The 16699-nt window shown below is 38.8% G+C and overlaps 1 protein-coding gene and 1 long non-coding RNA gene across 9 annotated transcripts in view; one reads left to right on the top strand and one right to left on the bottom strand.

The window, feature by feature from the left end:
* Nucleotides 1-16699, top strand: part of LOC142492813 (uncharacterized) — a 68343-nt gene that overhangs the window by 16265 nt on the left and 35379 nt on the right. For 2 of the 4 annotated variants that reach the window (XR_012800905.1, XR_012800908.1), the window contains one exon: nucleotides 8861-8982. The exons of the other annotated variants lie outside the window; for them this stretch is intronic. This is a non-coding gene — a long non-coding RNA (uncharacterized LOC142492813). The remainder of the gene's footprint in view (nucleotides 1-8860; nucleotides 8983-16699) is intronic. 4 annotated transcript variants of the gene reach the window in all.
* Nucleotides 11326-16699, bottom strand: part of STON1 (stonin 1) — a 46071-nt gene continuing 40697 nt past the window's right edge. For all 5 annotated transcript variants that reach the window (XM_075595842.1, XM_075595843.1, XM_075595840.1 and 2 more), the window contains 2 exons: nucleotides 15114-15316; nucleotides 11326-12072 (listed from right to left, as the gene is read on the bottom strand). In XM_075595842.1, the coding sequence (XP_075451957.1) occupies nucleotides 11998-12072; nucleotides 15114-15316 (278 nt within the window). In that variant the 3' untranslated portion in view covers nucleotides 11326-11997. The remainder of the gene's footprint in view (nucleotides 12073-15113; nucleotides 15317-16699) is intronic.

Here is a 16699-nt window from a genome sequence, read left to right as displayed (position 1 = left end):
TGTAGAATTATTCCTACTGTTGAAGGAAGAATAATGTCTAGGTCTTTAGTGCCCTCTGCTGTTAGACAACAGGTTGACACTTTTTTTTTTTTTTACTGTTGAAGGACTTGTAAAGTCTGTTTCTTTTGTATATTGGATTTATATGCATGGTAATTTTACACTGTTATTTAATGAGCTGCATTTATTACTGGTACTTTCTTTGTATATATTCTCTTATTCTTCACTAATATATTAAATGAAAAGGAATACAGTACATTATAATAATTTATTTGAATTTACCAAGTACAATTCCTTGTCAAAAAGCTTACCTTCATAGATCAGTAAATGGGCTACTAGCTCAGTATATTGACTATTAAAAGTATCAGGAATTTGGACATTTGTTTAACAAGATTTCATATTTGGCACTGCTACAAGGAATTTCTTTTATTTAAAACTATGTATAGATGTATATTTTGGTACTTAAAAAAAAAAAAAAAAAAAAAAAACTGCCTGTTCAAAAGACAAATGTAATCTTACATAGTGCTTTATGATGCTACCCCACTGGGACTCATGGATACCAGAATGTTCTAAATAAACAGGAGAGTTAGAGCAGTAAAACCCCACAACAACATAATGTGGTAGTGCATACGAGTAGATGAAGCAGCAAATAATGTGATACCTTTCTGACAGTGATAATGGAGGGGCACAGAAAGTATATACAAAACCACAAGGAGGGCATGTTAATGAAGATGATACAGTGAGGCCCAAACTAAAACTAAATAATCAAAGACAACATGAATTAGGAAGTACAGAGAAACACTTGAACGGAACCAAGCCATAGGAGACATCTACAAGAGTCGATAACTTCTGTAGCGTTTGAGTTTAACGGATGTGTGAAGGTGTAGACCAGGCCTGCACAACACCAGTCCTCGAGGGCCGCAAACAGGCCTGGTTTTCAGGATACCCCTACTTCAGCACAGCTGGCTCAATTAGTGGCTCAGTATGACTGAATCATTACAGCAGTAAAGGGATATTTCTGCTGTGTGGTTTGCCATGATCCCCCATGTTATTACAGTATTATATTGTTTTTATTAAAAAAATTGCAGTTGTTATATAAAGTGAGGTTATAGCTCACTATCTTAACACTGTATACCATGCAATGTGACTATGTAGTAGATTCTTAGTTTGTTTTTTGATCAACGGTGGTTGTCGGTGCCCATGCTATACTTTTGTGCTTCTGCTAACATCTTTGGCAGAGATATACTATTATCAAAGAGCATTAACTGATGCTTTTTTACCATTGCTAACTTATATGTACAATATACATTTATATGTAGCTCTCTGTTTTTCGGATTTATTATATGGGCACAAATGACATTGGGTGGGTATTTCCTGTGTAACCTCCCCCCCCCCTATCCACCACCCCCTCCCTTGTAGTGATGTAGGCATTAAAACAATCCTTTGTCTAAATATGCAATATTGATGCAATACACTGGATTGTGTCGATATGTTATCAGGGAGACCCTGAAGTCATATGTGATGCTTTTTGGCTATACACAACAAAGCTAAAATTATATTGGAAAATTAGCATTTAAAATGAATCTGACCTGCAGTATCTTCAGTTGAAATTTCCTCTGAGTGGCAAAATGAAATATTTCAGATAACCTGCACAGCAAAGTGTAAAAGAGGCATAATCCATTTTCTGTTGAATAGACAGACTCCTTGGATGTTAAAGAGTATGGTGAATTGATTCTTTTGATTGAAAGCAATCTAAGTTATTCTTTTGATTGAAAGCAATGTAAGTGTATCAAACTAAAATGTATTTTACAAAGAGTGGATCCCCATGAACATGGATTTGTGGACACAGTTTTTTCAACAACATTTGTCAGCAGGAAGCGTTGGTCTCTCTGATGCTACAGTATTGATTGACGTGCACAGCAGCAGCACTGCCACTAGCTCTGGTTTAATATTCCTGTTAATGTCAGGCTGTCATTGACGATGCCTATTCTAATTGATAAATGAGACTGCTATAGTATCATTGTCATTATGGATCATTCAGTGCCTCATTTTCTGAAGTTATTCTAAATGTCTAGGATAATATCTACATATCGAGAAAAACAAGTCAATTGTGCATTTTAATATTCAATGACACACTCCGAATTTAGTTTAAGCCACTCGAGAACAGTCAACTGGAAAAAAAAATGTTCCTCCGGGAAAGCTTACTACAGTGATAGTTTGAAACTCAGCTTTAATTATTAAAAATCAATACTCAATTTACAGAACGCCTTGTTTTAATATTACATTGACAGTGTATTATATTACAATTTCTGTAAAGATGACAATGATTCATTTTTATTTACAAACTGTCTTACTGACAGCTAATTAATAAGGTAGAAAGATTGTAAAATGATACCTTGTGGGTATGCCATGGAAAAAAAACACGCTTTCCCACATTTGTAAAGTAAATCTACGTAAGAGTTTGAGTAGAAGGGTTTTAATTGCAATACCAGAGAATTTCAGCAACAAAGGAGATCCTGTATTTCATACACTTTATTTATTTACACTGGCATGTATGGCTCATATAGAATAAGCAAGGCTAAGCCATAAAACACCTTAAGGACTATTAAAGTGAATTAATCAAAGTTAATCAGCCGTAAGGTGTCTTACAGCACTATTACTGTACTGTAGGTATCTAAGCTTAGTACCACTTAGTATATATTGGCTCAATACCTTCACATAGGTGTACTGAATTTCTTATGTTGATGTCCATAAAGCATTGTGGTTTTGTTCAGAAATTCTCTCATAATGTAAAGTTCCTACTAGATGATAGCTATATCATGCGGTCCTGGAGAAATGGTAAAAGATCCCAGGGGCATTAGATCAATTATTGAGCTGCATTTCTTAATTTGCACATATCAGTCAATATTTGTAAATGTTATACTGTGGAGCCGGCAACATGACTAAAATCGTGGGTTTTTTGTGTGTATTATTTGTTCCTTGCAAGGTTTCTCTGCGGAGACAAAATCTATTTGCATTTTCTCTTACTGGATTTGAGTTTAATAATTTATTGATGCAATTGGCACAAATATAAATAAAACATTTACCTTAATTAACTTACAAAAGCTATGACGATGGAGAAAATAAATAGCAATTAAAATGATTGGAAATGTTTGCACTTTCTGACACAACTGTATGATTGAAAACTCAATTCAGCAGCTTTTCCTAACCCTTCCTAGGCCTTGCTTAACCCTTTGGCTGCTGGAGGGGCCGGCACCAGAGTGGCACACCCCCTCCAGCAAATCGCAGGCACATGATTGTGGCGTCACATAATCCGGAATCAGAATTCCTCCGTCTTCCTTTTCCATTTTCCTGTTTCAGAACATGTCCTGTACTCCATAGAAGCATAGAACACAATCTCCCCTAGAAAATGAGCACAAAAAGGGCATCACGCAGCCATTAGGTCATGGGGCCCTTGGAGTGCCAGACCCCATAACATAGTGACTATGTCCTGGGGTAACCCAAAGAGTTAAAAATGAAAAACTCTGTAATAATGCATTTTACTTTCTGCACCTTCTAGTGCATGTACTGAAACTGGTGGTACAGATGTAGCACACATCACGTAGTCGGTATGGACTCCGCCACAGACAAGGTCCTGGTAACCGCGTGCTCGCTAATCCCCGGGACCAGACTAATGTCTGATCAAGATTAACACAGTGGGTGTCCCTGCTTCTGAATGGGACTGACGCAGTGTGGCTCATACCGTACCACATCAGTCTGTTAGAAATGCACAGTGAGAGTGGATAAAATCAATCCTTCTCTCTGCCCACCTCTAACAGGCGATTGTGCAGCTTTTATTTAATTTTAGTAACATATTATCAAAGCAGGGGTCTACAGAGCTAAACCGCATTAATTTCAGCCCCGGGAACCCCCTGCTTCTGAGTTCAGGCCCCGGTATGCGGTGCCGGTATCTCCTGTGCGTTTAAATGTCATGGTCACATAACGCGGGAGAATTAAACATGGCAAAGATATCGGCACCCCATACCGGGGCCTGTAACTCGGGAAGCAGGGGGTCCCTGGGGACGAAATTAATGCGGTTCAGCTACGAAGACCCCCTGCTTCAATACTATGTAATTAAAATAAAAGCAGTTCATTATTTTCGCGGCTAGCTGCCAAGTAATGAAGGGGTTAAACGAAAGTACCTGGTTTGTTGGGGGTAGTTGGGGTGGGTGAAGGGGGTAGTTGCCCCAGGGTGGGTGGTTAGGCCTACCGGAAGGTGGCAGGAGGGGCTAACCCCTTCATTGCCCTTTTAGTTTAGTTCAGGGAGTAGTGTAGATGTACAGATAAAATACATTTTCTGCATGACTGCAAGAGGACAACACAATTATCAAGCAATTGCTCATGCTATCAAACCTTCAGCCTTTTAACAATTCTTCAGTACTCCAATGTGCTCGATGCCCAAAACCTACATACCGTAATGGAAACACAGTGGTGTCTATGTACTCAGGCAATTTTGATGCACTGCTCACTTTTACAGTGACCACCGCACCAGGGGCACATATTGCAACAAAGACTTTGATACATTAATGCAAAAAGATGCAAGGTGAAAAGTACACTGTTTGTGTCAATTATGTGTTCTGAACAGGTTTGGGGATCCTGTGTATATCGTGCTTACAGGCTTGGTATTTGCCATTGCTGCTATTACTTTACAGTGTAGAATACAGTCCAATGGAATGAAAGCATTTTCTATATCTCAAACTGTCTGAATAAAAACATAGTGTATACAGTAAGCTGTTTACATTACCATACATTTGCAGATAAAAAAACCTGCGCACTTTGCAGTTTGCCATAATGGCAGTTTAAGCATATAAATCTCTTTTTGTAATCTGCTTTAGTAAACAGAAAAAGGTCAGCATGAGACTGGGAAAGCTATGGATAAATTAAATTCACTGCTGCTCCCGTTCAATGAGCCACAGATAAATGTTGTTTTTAACCATGCATAAGGTTCTGCGGCCAATAACGAAAACTATAAATACTGAGATAAATGAATGTCAAATTGACTTAAGAGCAGAAATATTTGAAAGCATAAATAGAAGCAATACTGGGAATTAATGTTTCATTAAATAAGCAGTACAATTTAGCAACATATTTTGCAACAGCAGTAGGGTGCACCAACCAGCAAAGTGAAATAATACTAACTCTATGTTTCATTTGTAAAGTAATTCTACATTTTTTTGCTTGGTAAGAAGTGCAGAAATTCCATTATTTCAATCATGTATCATTGCAGTTCTAAATCTTAATTTCAGTGTTGCTCGGTAAATTTCACTACAGTACATTAAACAGGAGCATGCAAGGCTGGCGACAGGGGGGGAGAGCCAGGATAACTGTCCCGGGCACGGCAGCTGCTGAAGGCCTGGCCGGCCGGTGATGGAAATTGGTCATACCCAACTTCTGCGTCAAGCTGCCGGCCTCTAGTTCATGCATTGGGCCTTTTTCCCCCTCTGTGCCTGACTCTCTCCCCTGCCAGTCCACCCTGGGAGTTGGGCCTGCCCGGAAGTAAGGCCCAACTTCTGTATCTGTGAGTGGGACCAGTGTGGCACTAGAGGCCTGAGTCCTACTCCCCACCCCCAAGGTTAGTGTGTGGTTGGGGGTAGTGTGTGTGCGTATGTGTGTAGCGGGGGTTGTGAAGGTATTGTGTGTGTGAGTGTGTGTAGCGGGAGTTGTGGTGGTATTGTGTATGTGTATGTGTGTGTAGGTGGGGTTTGTGGGGCTATTGTGTGTGTATTGCATGTGTGTGTGTATATAGTGTATATAGTTTGGATTTTTGGGGGCATTGTGTGTGTAGGGGGACTGTGTGTTTGTGTGTGTGGGGGGGGGGAATATTGTGTGTGTGTGTGTGTGTGTAGGGAGTATTTGTGCTGGTATTGTGTGTGTAGGTGGGGTTTGTGGGAGTATTTTGTGTGTATAGGGTTTGAGTTTTTTTGGGGGGTATTGTGTGTGTGTGTGTGTAGGGGTTTTGTTGGCATAGCACATGTTGGGGGGTATTGTTTGTGGGGGTATTGTGTGTGTGTGTGTGTGTGTGTGTGTGTGTGTGTGTGTGTGTGTGTGTGTGTGTGTGTGTGTGTGTGTGTGTGTAGGGGGTATTGTGTGTGGGGGGGTTAGGGTGGTATTGTGTGTATGAGGGTATTTTGGGGGCATTGTGTGTGGGCAGTGGAACAGGCGGGAGATTGAATAGGAGGTTGAATGAGAGGAGAGGAGAGAAGAGAGAGAGAGAGAGAGATGCAGTGAATGAGAGAGATGCAGTGAATGCGAGAGAGTGTAAAATGGGGAGAGTGAGAGAGGGCGGGGAGAGTGAGCGATAGATGTGACGAGAAAAATACATGGGATGTGGGAGAGGGGAGAATAGAGGGGAATGAGTGTGAGGGTGTGTAAGAGAAAGAGGGGTGCGCTCACAAGGCCACTGACACGGGGAGTGGAGAAGGGTGTGGCCCTGGTGGAAACTAATCCTGGGCCCCAGGAAAGCTGTTGGCGGACGTGTCTTTGTGTGTGTCTGTGTGTCTGTGTGTGTGTGTGTCATATGAATCAAGAAAGAAAACTACATCATATGGATCAAATAAAAAGATCCCATTGAAATCAATAGGATTTTTTTCTATGATACATCCGAAGTAAAGTTTTTGCCCCGGAATTAACCCGCTTTTACCTCTACATATGCCCACTGTCTATAGAACTCCATCAGTCGGCTTTATTCTATAAAGTGCGATGGTACCAATTAGACCTGAAGCCAATAAATAGGTCTCTGTGTGCGGTAGTGCCAAATCGACGCTATCACACTTCATAGAATAAAGCCCAGGTCGGCATATATATAGATTAAAGCCCTTAATATTTTTGTAACCTCTTCGGTGCATAAAACCCTGTGGTTTATTACGAGCCTCCAACACTAAAGTGTATGAGTGTGCTTATGGGATTATATCTACCCCCTTGTATCTCTCAGATACATATTTATGGCACCTTTACCTGTCCGGACCACACTTTCTGATTCTGCTTCCTTCCCCTCCCCTATTTGCCTTTTTTACCTTCACATTGGCACTTGTCAAGAAGACCCTAATCAGTATTCAGGAATTAATTAGGCTCACGCCTCTCGGCAAATATATGAGCCTATGTACTAATATATTATTTTCACATTTGCATTGCATCAAAAATGTCAGTGGTAAAAAGTAATAGAAAGCTTAAAATAAATGTGCATCAAATGTATAAAGATTTCATACCATAAAAAAAAATGAGTAAAATGGGTGATGTTTCGGACTACACGGTGTTACACAGACCAGACCCGACCCGACCCGTCCCTTATACTGAGGTGGGGACGTATATGTGCACGCACCCGCAGCAAAAGGAGTTTGTCCGGAGTGTGGTGTTTTAGGCGTTGCCAGGCCAGGTGGTAATAGCTGTAGCAATACTTGCTGGTTCCGGTAAAGAAGAGCCGTAGTCGTTGCCATTAGCCAAGATCAGGGAGAGGAGAGTTCCGGAAGGTTGATGTCCAAGCAGAGGTAGAAGGGCGTAGAAAGCAGCGAGGTCAGTTGAGAGCCAGGGTCCAGAGCCAGAGAGTGCAATCCGCCAACTTGGGTCGTGACCTGAATAAACAGAGAGAGAAAGTGCCAGAGTAGACATCCGCAGTGGAGACTATGGCAAGCAATGTCGAGTGGCAAGACAGGCAATATATGTGCAGCTGACCAATCAGGAGCGGGGGCAGGCCTGGAGGAGTGCGTGGAGCTGACCTGGATAGGTCCCCTTGATTGGCAGGCAGGTGAGCAAGTTTGGTCTGGGGAAATAGCCTGTACGTAAGTTGGGGGCGTGTTTTCACTGCGAGTGCAGTGAATAAATTATCTTCACCCTGCGCGCGCTGTCCATGCGCGCGCCCGGCACTAATGGCAGCCACGTGAGAAAATACTGCGTAGCAGAGGCGGGCCCCCAGAGACACCCCAGGGCAACGGGAGATGGCTGGCGCTGACGAGGACGTCTTACGGCAGCAGCAGGAGGTAAGGGAGATATGCGCTGCGGCTGCCGAGAACCCCTAGTCCTCACACATAGTTCTTTGTCAAGCTTAACAAAGGACTGTGTTGTCTGAAATCGCCCATTTAACCAGCGGTGCGCAAACTGGGGGGCGCGAGACTGCCGGTGGGGTGTTTACAGAGGCCCCGCACGCTTTCCGAAGGCACTTAAATTAAGTGCCGGGGAAGCTGCAGGGCCTCTGTAAACCTTTACTTACCTAGTCTCCGGTGGCTTCCTTCCTGCGTCGCCATGGCAACGCGGCGTCGACGTCATGACGCTGGAGCGCAGGTAAGTGGGGGTTAGGGCGGGCGCGGGAGTAAACAAGTTTGCGCCCCCCCTGCATTTAACTATTTTTGATGGAATAAATGTATACTTTTTATAATTACTGAGCGGTTCTGCGAATCTTTCTTTACTGGTATATGCTATTCAGGGCCGAATGGTGTTCTTGCATGCACCCTATTGAGTTAAGTAATTTTTAGCTTTATACTGTATTTCTGAATTGTTTTGAGTGCCCCAAACAGCTCCTTTTTTGTGTTAAAAAACTTCATAAAATGTGATGCAGAATTGGTTGTTTGATGAATTTTTTATGCGTCCTGACTGACTGATATAATTTAAATGAATTTTTTTTTTCATTTTCTACTAGTATTAGTAAATCTCAATTATTTGTGTAAAATTATTTATAATAGTCAAACTGTAAAAATAATAAATTTAGTAAACCTTTTTAATTAAACATCCATGCTGCGTCAAGTACATTTTTGGGTTCATGCATAGCATAGCAACTTCATTCTGTGGCAATACTTTCCAGTATTGATGCATTATCTTTTTTTTTTGTCCCCAGAAACATTCTTCTTTAGCACATACAGTACCATTCACATCTGTATATGCGCTCCATTTATGTGTGCCAAAAGAAATGTTAAAAAAACAAACAGTTATGCAACTGACACATATGGAGAGTTTGAGGTTAGTACATTGGCACATACAAGCGTAAAATGAAATTGAGTTTGACATGCACCAATCTTTCTAAAAAAATGTTTTGTTTGCAATGGTTAGTACATAGGCACCATAGCCTCCTATTTCACACCTCCTATTTTCCGCACTAGTGTGGACATCATTTTGCTTCCCGAAATGATTCATTTGATTTAAAAAAAAAAAAAAAAAACAATTCTGAGAGTGACACATTTTCTTCAGGGTATAAGTGGTCAAATCCATTAAAATAAATGTAACCAAAAACAAATTGATGTTTAAAATGATTGATATTTAGGGTCATTTTGCAACCAGCAATATCTGGGCTACTGTACTGTAAGTGAATATGCCACGTGCTTAAAAATGAAATACTCTTCTACAACATGGCAAAAATGTGTTTAACAGGAACAGTGGTTAAGCAGTTAACAAATATTGACTAATAAAGCCATATATAATTTTTCATGTTCAGAAAATAAAAAATATGGCATAGTAAAGTACTGTAATTGTTTTACATGCTAGCCTCTTATTCAGCTAAGTACCGAGCTTATATTGTATGTAACAAAGTGTTAATATTACCACAAAGCCCATGTCTATTACTTATTGTTTGCTTTATTTAGTGGCTATTCTGTATGTGATGGCTTTTCTTACCAACCACCAAACAAACACTTGATAAGGAAGGCATGTGAATACTAAATACAAGGAGCATATCCCCAAGGTGCTCTGGTTTCTAAGCAAGATTAAACCATGAAGAAAGTATGTACTTAGGAAACCAATTTATCTCCATCAGTTCGTCAAACACAAAATTGCACAGGTCTACAGTGGGTAAAAAAGAGTTGTTTTTGAGTATGGTTCAGTGTGCTTGGTTAAAATGAAACATTTTTAGTGATCTCAAACTGTACAGTTTACTAAGATTAATTCATCTTCTTTACTTTGAAAACTGTACTGAAGTATCTGGCAAATGAATAGTCAAGTGATAGAAAATGTACTGCTACTTGACATATCTTAAAAATTATTATTATTATTATGAACATTTATTTATAAGACACCAATGCATTGTGTATCAAAGCACAAAGTGTGATTGAAAATGATGACATAATGTACAATTATCAGTTATTACTATTACATGCCATAAAATGTGTTAAAAGGCTCTCCTGAACATTCCATGACTAGTAATACGATTATGTAGACTTTATATATCGCTGTGAGACAGTTAGTCACGGATGCATTATTAAAACTAAAAAAAAAGTACGTTTATTTTGATGGTACTTACATGCATATTCTGTTTTATTTATCACCTACGGCTCTGCTGATGAGCAACCTCCTTTTTAACTACTAGTATTACATTTAAATGTCCCACTTAGTACATCTTGGCAATAGTACAGAAATGTAATTGTTAGGTGGGGTAGGCCATCGCCAGACAGGGAAATCGGATTAAATATGCTTTCAGAAATTCATACCTCTGAACTGTGTAGCATTAGAATTTGCTGATAATGTTGTCTTTTTTTTCCCGCAGCTGCTTATATTCGCGGCTTGGTTTTAAAAAGTCACATTTGTATACCTTCCTCCAAGTGTATGTAGTACCACTGGCCGCCGCCACACATCTGATTCGTTTGCAAAGTATATTTTAATGACTCATATTAGCATATATCCCATTTATCTCAGGTGTGCTCTCCTTAATGAGTACAGGTGTCTCTTGCTGTTCGAATGTAGGTTTGAGGGGATATATACATAGTTCTCTCTCCCATCTCTGGGCATCTGTAATGTGCCTTTCCTATTTGCTAACATGACAGCTGAGCTGCACTGTAATCTGCAAAATAGATACTAGGAGTTCATAAAATATTTCATCTTATTGTGATACTGAAATGTAAAATATAGCCCCAGGTAACTAACTGATAACAGGGTCTTTTCCCCCACATGTTTTATACACCTACACTAAGGCATGGCCTATTGCTGCCCTCTTCATTATACTGGATGCTTTGGCACTATTATCTATTGTTTTCAACTCAACTAGGTTGACTATGTGCTATATTTAACTATCCCTCACATGGCTGCACACTTCTCATTATCATTGTATTTGTAATACCTTCACATACAGAACTCTGCAAAGCGCAATAGATGAAATAACATACACTAGTAACATACCGTGAAATGACATGAAAACAGTATATATTACAGTATCAGTGTCAAAACAAATGAAACCTGTTATGGGAGGATAAGTATAAAGATAATGCAATTTATTCCATAACTGGGAATATGTATGACATTTGTTTATCTATTTCCTTTAATTTGACACATTTTGGAAGATTTAATTAATGTGAAAATAAATGCAAACTGCACCAATCATAGAGGCAAATGTTTATTCATCTCGTTACAATATTGATCTATCCCCTTCCCCAACTTCATTGCTGGTAACCACACGGCATATTGCAATTTGGTGCAAAGTGTATCGCATTTTACAGAATAAGGTCCATTGACAGAAAATGATGCACAGTAAAAATAACAATTTTTAAAAATTATTATTATTGAGCTACAGTCCAGTAAGTCACGATACATACTGCTGTCTGCGTCTATCACTAATCTTGTATGATGAAGCCTTCATCAGTAGCATTATTTTGAAGGACATCCTCTTCGGTTGTAACAAATTTGTTTCAGAATAATGCAAAAGTATTGATGTGATGCAAATGCATAATCAGTTTTTCCACCAACAGAGATATTTAGCAAATTATATTTGAATTATAAATAGCATATTTATGTTCATATAAATGAAATGCCATTTAGTGTTGCAACTAAAATACCAGAATATTATTTTCTGCTTCTATATCTAAACCCTGACATTAACATTGCACTGTAATTATATTTATACTAAGATCAGAATCATTTAAAATGTCAGTTACGTTACAAAGTATTATACTTCAGTTCAAGAATACATTGGGGTATTCAAATAATAGATTCAAGTGAACCTCTTCCTCTTCTATTGGATTGTATAACTTTATTTTATGTCGCTTGCAACTTCTACTGTGTTATGCAATCACCGGACTTGTCAAGATCTTCTCCATCAGTCTGAATCCTTTTTTTTTCAATCTCCACCTGTGGTAAAAACAGAACGTTTTACAATCGGAACAAATATTCTAAGTGAGACATGATATGTGTTATTATTTATTTTAGTTATATTTGTATCTTTTTAAAAAAAAGTGTATATACAACTAGTTGTGGGTTATTTTTTCTTTTTACTAAAATCTGGGATGAACTAGAATTGATTCATTCATTCATCGGTTAACCCTTCTCTGGATTCTGTGTATTACATCCACTCATCCTCTGTTTGATTTGGTATGCGTGTCTGCTTGCATTGTGGTCCAGATTTATAAACTATGTAAAATGAGGGCAAACACTGTGATGTTACCAATATCAGTCACAAAACTAATTACAGGCACAAATAACATCTGTATTAGAGCTTATTAGCATGGGCATAATATCATGCTATTTTAGGATAACGCCAGGCTATCTTCAAGGCTATTTAAGTCTTGGTGTTACTCCCCCAAAAAATAGAATGAACTAGCACCCACCCTGTCTAATATAATTCAGTAACAGGAGCCTGACTGAGGGGCCAGGCGGCCTTGAAATGTTTCTCTATTGTGCACACATAATGGTGTGTGTCTGCTAACTTTTCCTCTCCCTGGGTGTGCTTATTTTTTCTGTATTGCTGCTTTTTTGATACATTAAAGAAGAAACATGGTGAGACTAAAAGCAAAACGTAAGTGCTTCATTTTCCTTTATTTCATTCTTGAGTTTGGTTTTTGTATTGGTGTTACTCCCAACCAGAATATGAAATATAGCCTTTGGAGGAGAGGAAAGGGTACTAATTCAATGAAATAATACTACATTACTTAAATCAACAAAGTGAAGTCCAGAAAAAGGGAAATAATACAACATTACTTAAATCAACAAAGTGAAGTCCAGAAAAAGGGAATGGTGCTCAGCTGATTAGACCCTCCTAAGCAAATAATGCAACATAATAATTACCACTGGGACGGCATTCAATGGGGTTATTAGGTAGGCACCTGAGGTAGTGGTGAATATAAATTTGAGTACATAATATATATTTTGCCAAGTGAGACATCCAGCAGTACTCACAATAATGGCTCTAGTGCTAGAAAGTGGTACGTCTACGGCAATATCAAGGACTGTGTAATAAGTATATGAATCCAATGCCAGTACCTTAAAACCTCCTCGGTGCATACCTGCTGTCCTCCTAAGGTCCCTACCAGTCCCGGCGTGCAGTCCGTGGGATGAATTCAGAAGTTTGCAATGTGAAAACGGAGTACTGAACCAGGCAAAAATCACTCGTTGGCCCCATAAAAAAATCATGATTTTTTTAAAGTCTCATAGACAAACAAGTGCACACACCAATATGTTTAACGCTCTCCAGCCCATGATCAAGTGCTGGGGAGCATGAAATATCTTGGTGTGCGCACTTGCTTGAGTGAGCGTGCATGCCCGTGCACGCACCGTGTGAGTGGGTACTTACACATAAAGATTTATGTAAGTAAAAGTGGCAAGCACCACGCGCTCAGCGCCAGCGGGCCACACCCTTAGTTTTCTCTCGAATACTTCACTACAGCTGCATTTTTATACATAACTTCTGCTCATTCTGTTACGCTGGCCCTTATTCTGTAAGGTGTGATAAGAACAGATGACGTCCTATCGCATAAAAAGCCCCATTAAAGTCAATGGAACTTTTCATGCGATAGCACGTCATCTGTGCTATCACACCTTACAGAATAAGGTCCTATGTCTACTCAATAACTTTTCCTCTTTACAACGTCATTCATGCTTCAGTATGTCTCCTTAAACACCCACTCCGTATACATTGCAGCTTTACTCCTCTCCTCTTCTCAGTTCCCATGAGCTTTTCTTCTTTCTACATTCATTACTTATACCCCTCTGCACACCATCTACAACGCTATTCTTTCTCACTGTCAACATACTCCCCTTCTTCTATTGCACTCTCAGGGCTGTAACCTTCAACCCTGGCTCAACAGTCAGATAACACTGCACTCTTTCCATCCTTGATTACTGTAGCTGATTGTTTGGACTTCTACAGAAGTTATATTTTCATGTATGGATTGTTATGTTTTTTGTGTTCCATTTATAGGGCGTTTGTTGCACGCTAACCACTTTGGTTTGCAATGCATTGGTCGCCTCAAGCATGAAATAATTTTATGACATAGGATTTTGTAAGAAATTGTGTGTTGTGTTTCTGATGTGTGTACACATGCATATGGTATGTATATCTGGTGTGTTTATTTATTGTGCGTTTGCATGTGTACGGAGCTTGCTTATTGTATGGTGTGTACATGTGTGTAGGGCGCATGTAGTGTGAATCTATGTTTGGTGTGTGAGCTGCCGGGTTCCTGGACCAGTTAGTTGGCCTTGCCGCCCCTGCTAAAATTTGCCAGCCAGCCCGTTTACTACTATCAATGTTTTCTTTGCTGGACTTCTAAAAGTAGGACAACTTGACACATTCATTCATTACACTCATACAAGAGTACACTATGTGCATGAAGAGTGCTTTGATAATTTACATAGTAGTTCACAGTTCTAGTACAAATATTTATCCTGGAAAAATATAGATTCTTTGTTGTGTTTTATCTTTTAGAGGATCAACAGGTATTTTCTTCATGTCTGAAATTAGGTATTCAGAGCTATGGAAACCTGTCTGAAAGTGTTTTCTTCCAGTATACATTGGAAGAAGAAATTTGTGAGGCTTTGACGGCTCCGTACACGAAACATTCATCTCATATTTTAGACACAAGGAAATGTGGAAGGAGACAGTTTAATACGATGAAGAACATCAAAACATACTTTACATGTCATAGGCAGCTAAAGTACTTCTACAAAACATATTATTTTAGCTATAGCCTGTTAAGTTATTGCAATGACCCTAAACTACATATTAGTAAGATATTTCTGTAAATACTGTAGTAAAGCCTCCTGTACAACCTTTAAAATTCATATAAATATAACAATATTAAGATTCACTGAATAGTCTTATCCCTCATAATAAAATCTGTAATAGGAATTAATTTCTAATGTAAACGATTCAAAATAAATGTGGAAATCAATAATACCTGGAAATTGTAGCAAGCTTTCTGAACGACATGTTTATGGGGCTGAATATCATTCTCAATTCCCATTGATTTCACCTCTGCTCCAGAGACACATGTAACAGGCATAACAAACTGCACCGTAGCAAAGGGATTCCAGCTGTATGGTATCTCCTGGTCTGATCCAAGCTCCAGTTTACAGGACAAACTATGTGGTTGGTCAGGACCTTTAGAAAAATGAATACATTTTTATGCACAATAAAAGATTAGTGGAGAAATAAATGTTGTAGAATAAAAAATGTTGCATACAACATATAATATGCATTGAAAAGTGGGAATAAAAACAAAACAACTTTTCACCCACTTTTATTATTATAAAAGCCTATGAATTGCCCTAGTCCACCACAAAGTTGTTACTCTAGATTAGAATGACTGTTTTATAATTATTTGGACTTCATTATTCTAAAAAACACATACATTTTCTTACAGCGTGTTAACGTTGTTGTGGAATGGCTGTTTAACACAATGCCCCAAAAATTCCACTGTACTCTAGAATATTTGTGGGCAACAGGCGGCTTGGTGGTGACATGCAGGGGGGATCCACCTGTGGCCCCCAACCTCTGGCCACCCCAGCAGCCATGTTGCTCCAGTGAATTGTTGCCAGTGCTTATACCCTCTGCTGCTTAATGATAGTGCACTGATAAATACTGTACTGTCCCGCTCCTCTCCTAAATGTGTAAGAGCTAGTTCAGCAGTATTAGATTTAAATCTGTAAAAAAAAAAAAAAAAAGTATACTGTAGTTGTAAACAGAATAACTGTATGCAAGTGTTTCTTATTACTTTTTGTTAAAGTATTGTTTTTCTCTTACATTTTATGCATAAGAGATTTTTTTTTACAATTACAGAAACTTATTCCATAGGATGCCACTTGCAATCTGACTGTTTTCAAGTTATGTAAAATAAGGGCAATTAAAATAAAATAAAGTATGAGGCTGCGATCTTATAAAAACTGCAGTACAACTAAACCTTACAATTAGGCATCACTATTCATTAAAGTACATGAAAAAAAGTACTGGCACACTTTAAAAGTAGAATATTATCCTTTAAAAGTATTTGAAAACCTCAGAATACAATTTTCATGGTATAAACGCATAACAAGAATTGACTGAAAAAGATCTATATAAAGGAATGCAAAATAAGGTGTAAAAATGCATACCAAGAAAAAATATTAAAATCTAGTAATAAACTTATCAACCACACACTTTGTTGTTGTTTTTAGCCTTCACTGTGTCACACGGAGTACACACCATTAGGGGGCACGTCGATGTAGCCAATCCAGCTGTTTTCAGCCCCAAACTCACATGTAGGTGCTGCATTGGAAGCCATGTTTAATATTAATGTAATATAAAATCAGAATATTTATAAATAAGTTCTCATTAGTGCACCGTTATGATCTTGAACTCAGATTTTACTGCTGTGTACAAAACTTTCTGCAAAGGCTTAAATGCTTTTTAAACATAAGATTTGACACTAAGGGGCTTATTCTACTGTGTATCAGCTGAACCGGCCGATCGCACTGTTTTTGGATAAAATTCCCCATTGACGTCAAA

The sequence above is a fragment of the Ascaphus truei genome, chromosome 4 (genome assembly GCF_040206685.1).
Source record: "Ascaphus truei isolate aAscTru1 chromosome 4, aAscTru1.hap1, whole genome shotgun sequence".
Lineage (NCBI taxonomy): Eukaryota > Metazoa > Chordata > Amphibia > Anura > Ascaphidae > Ascaphus > Ascaphus truei.
This window is presented reverse-complemented; position numbering and strand designations above follow the sequence as displayed.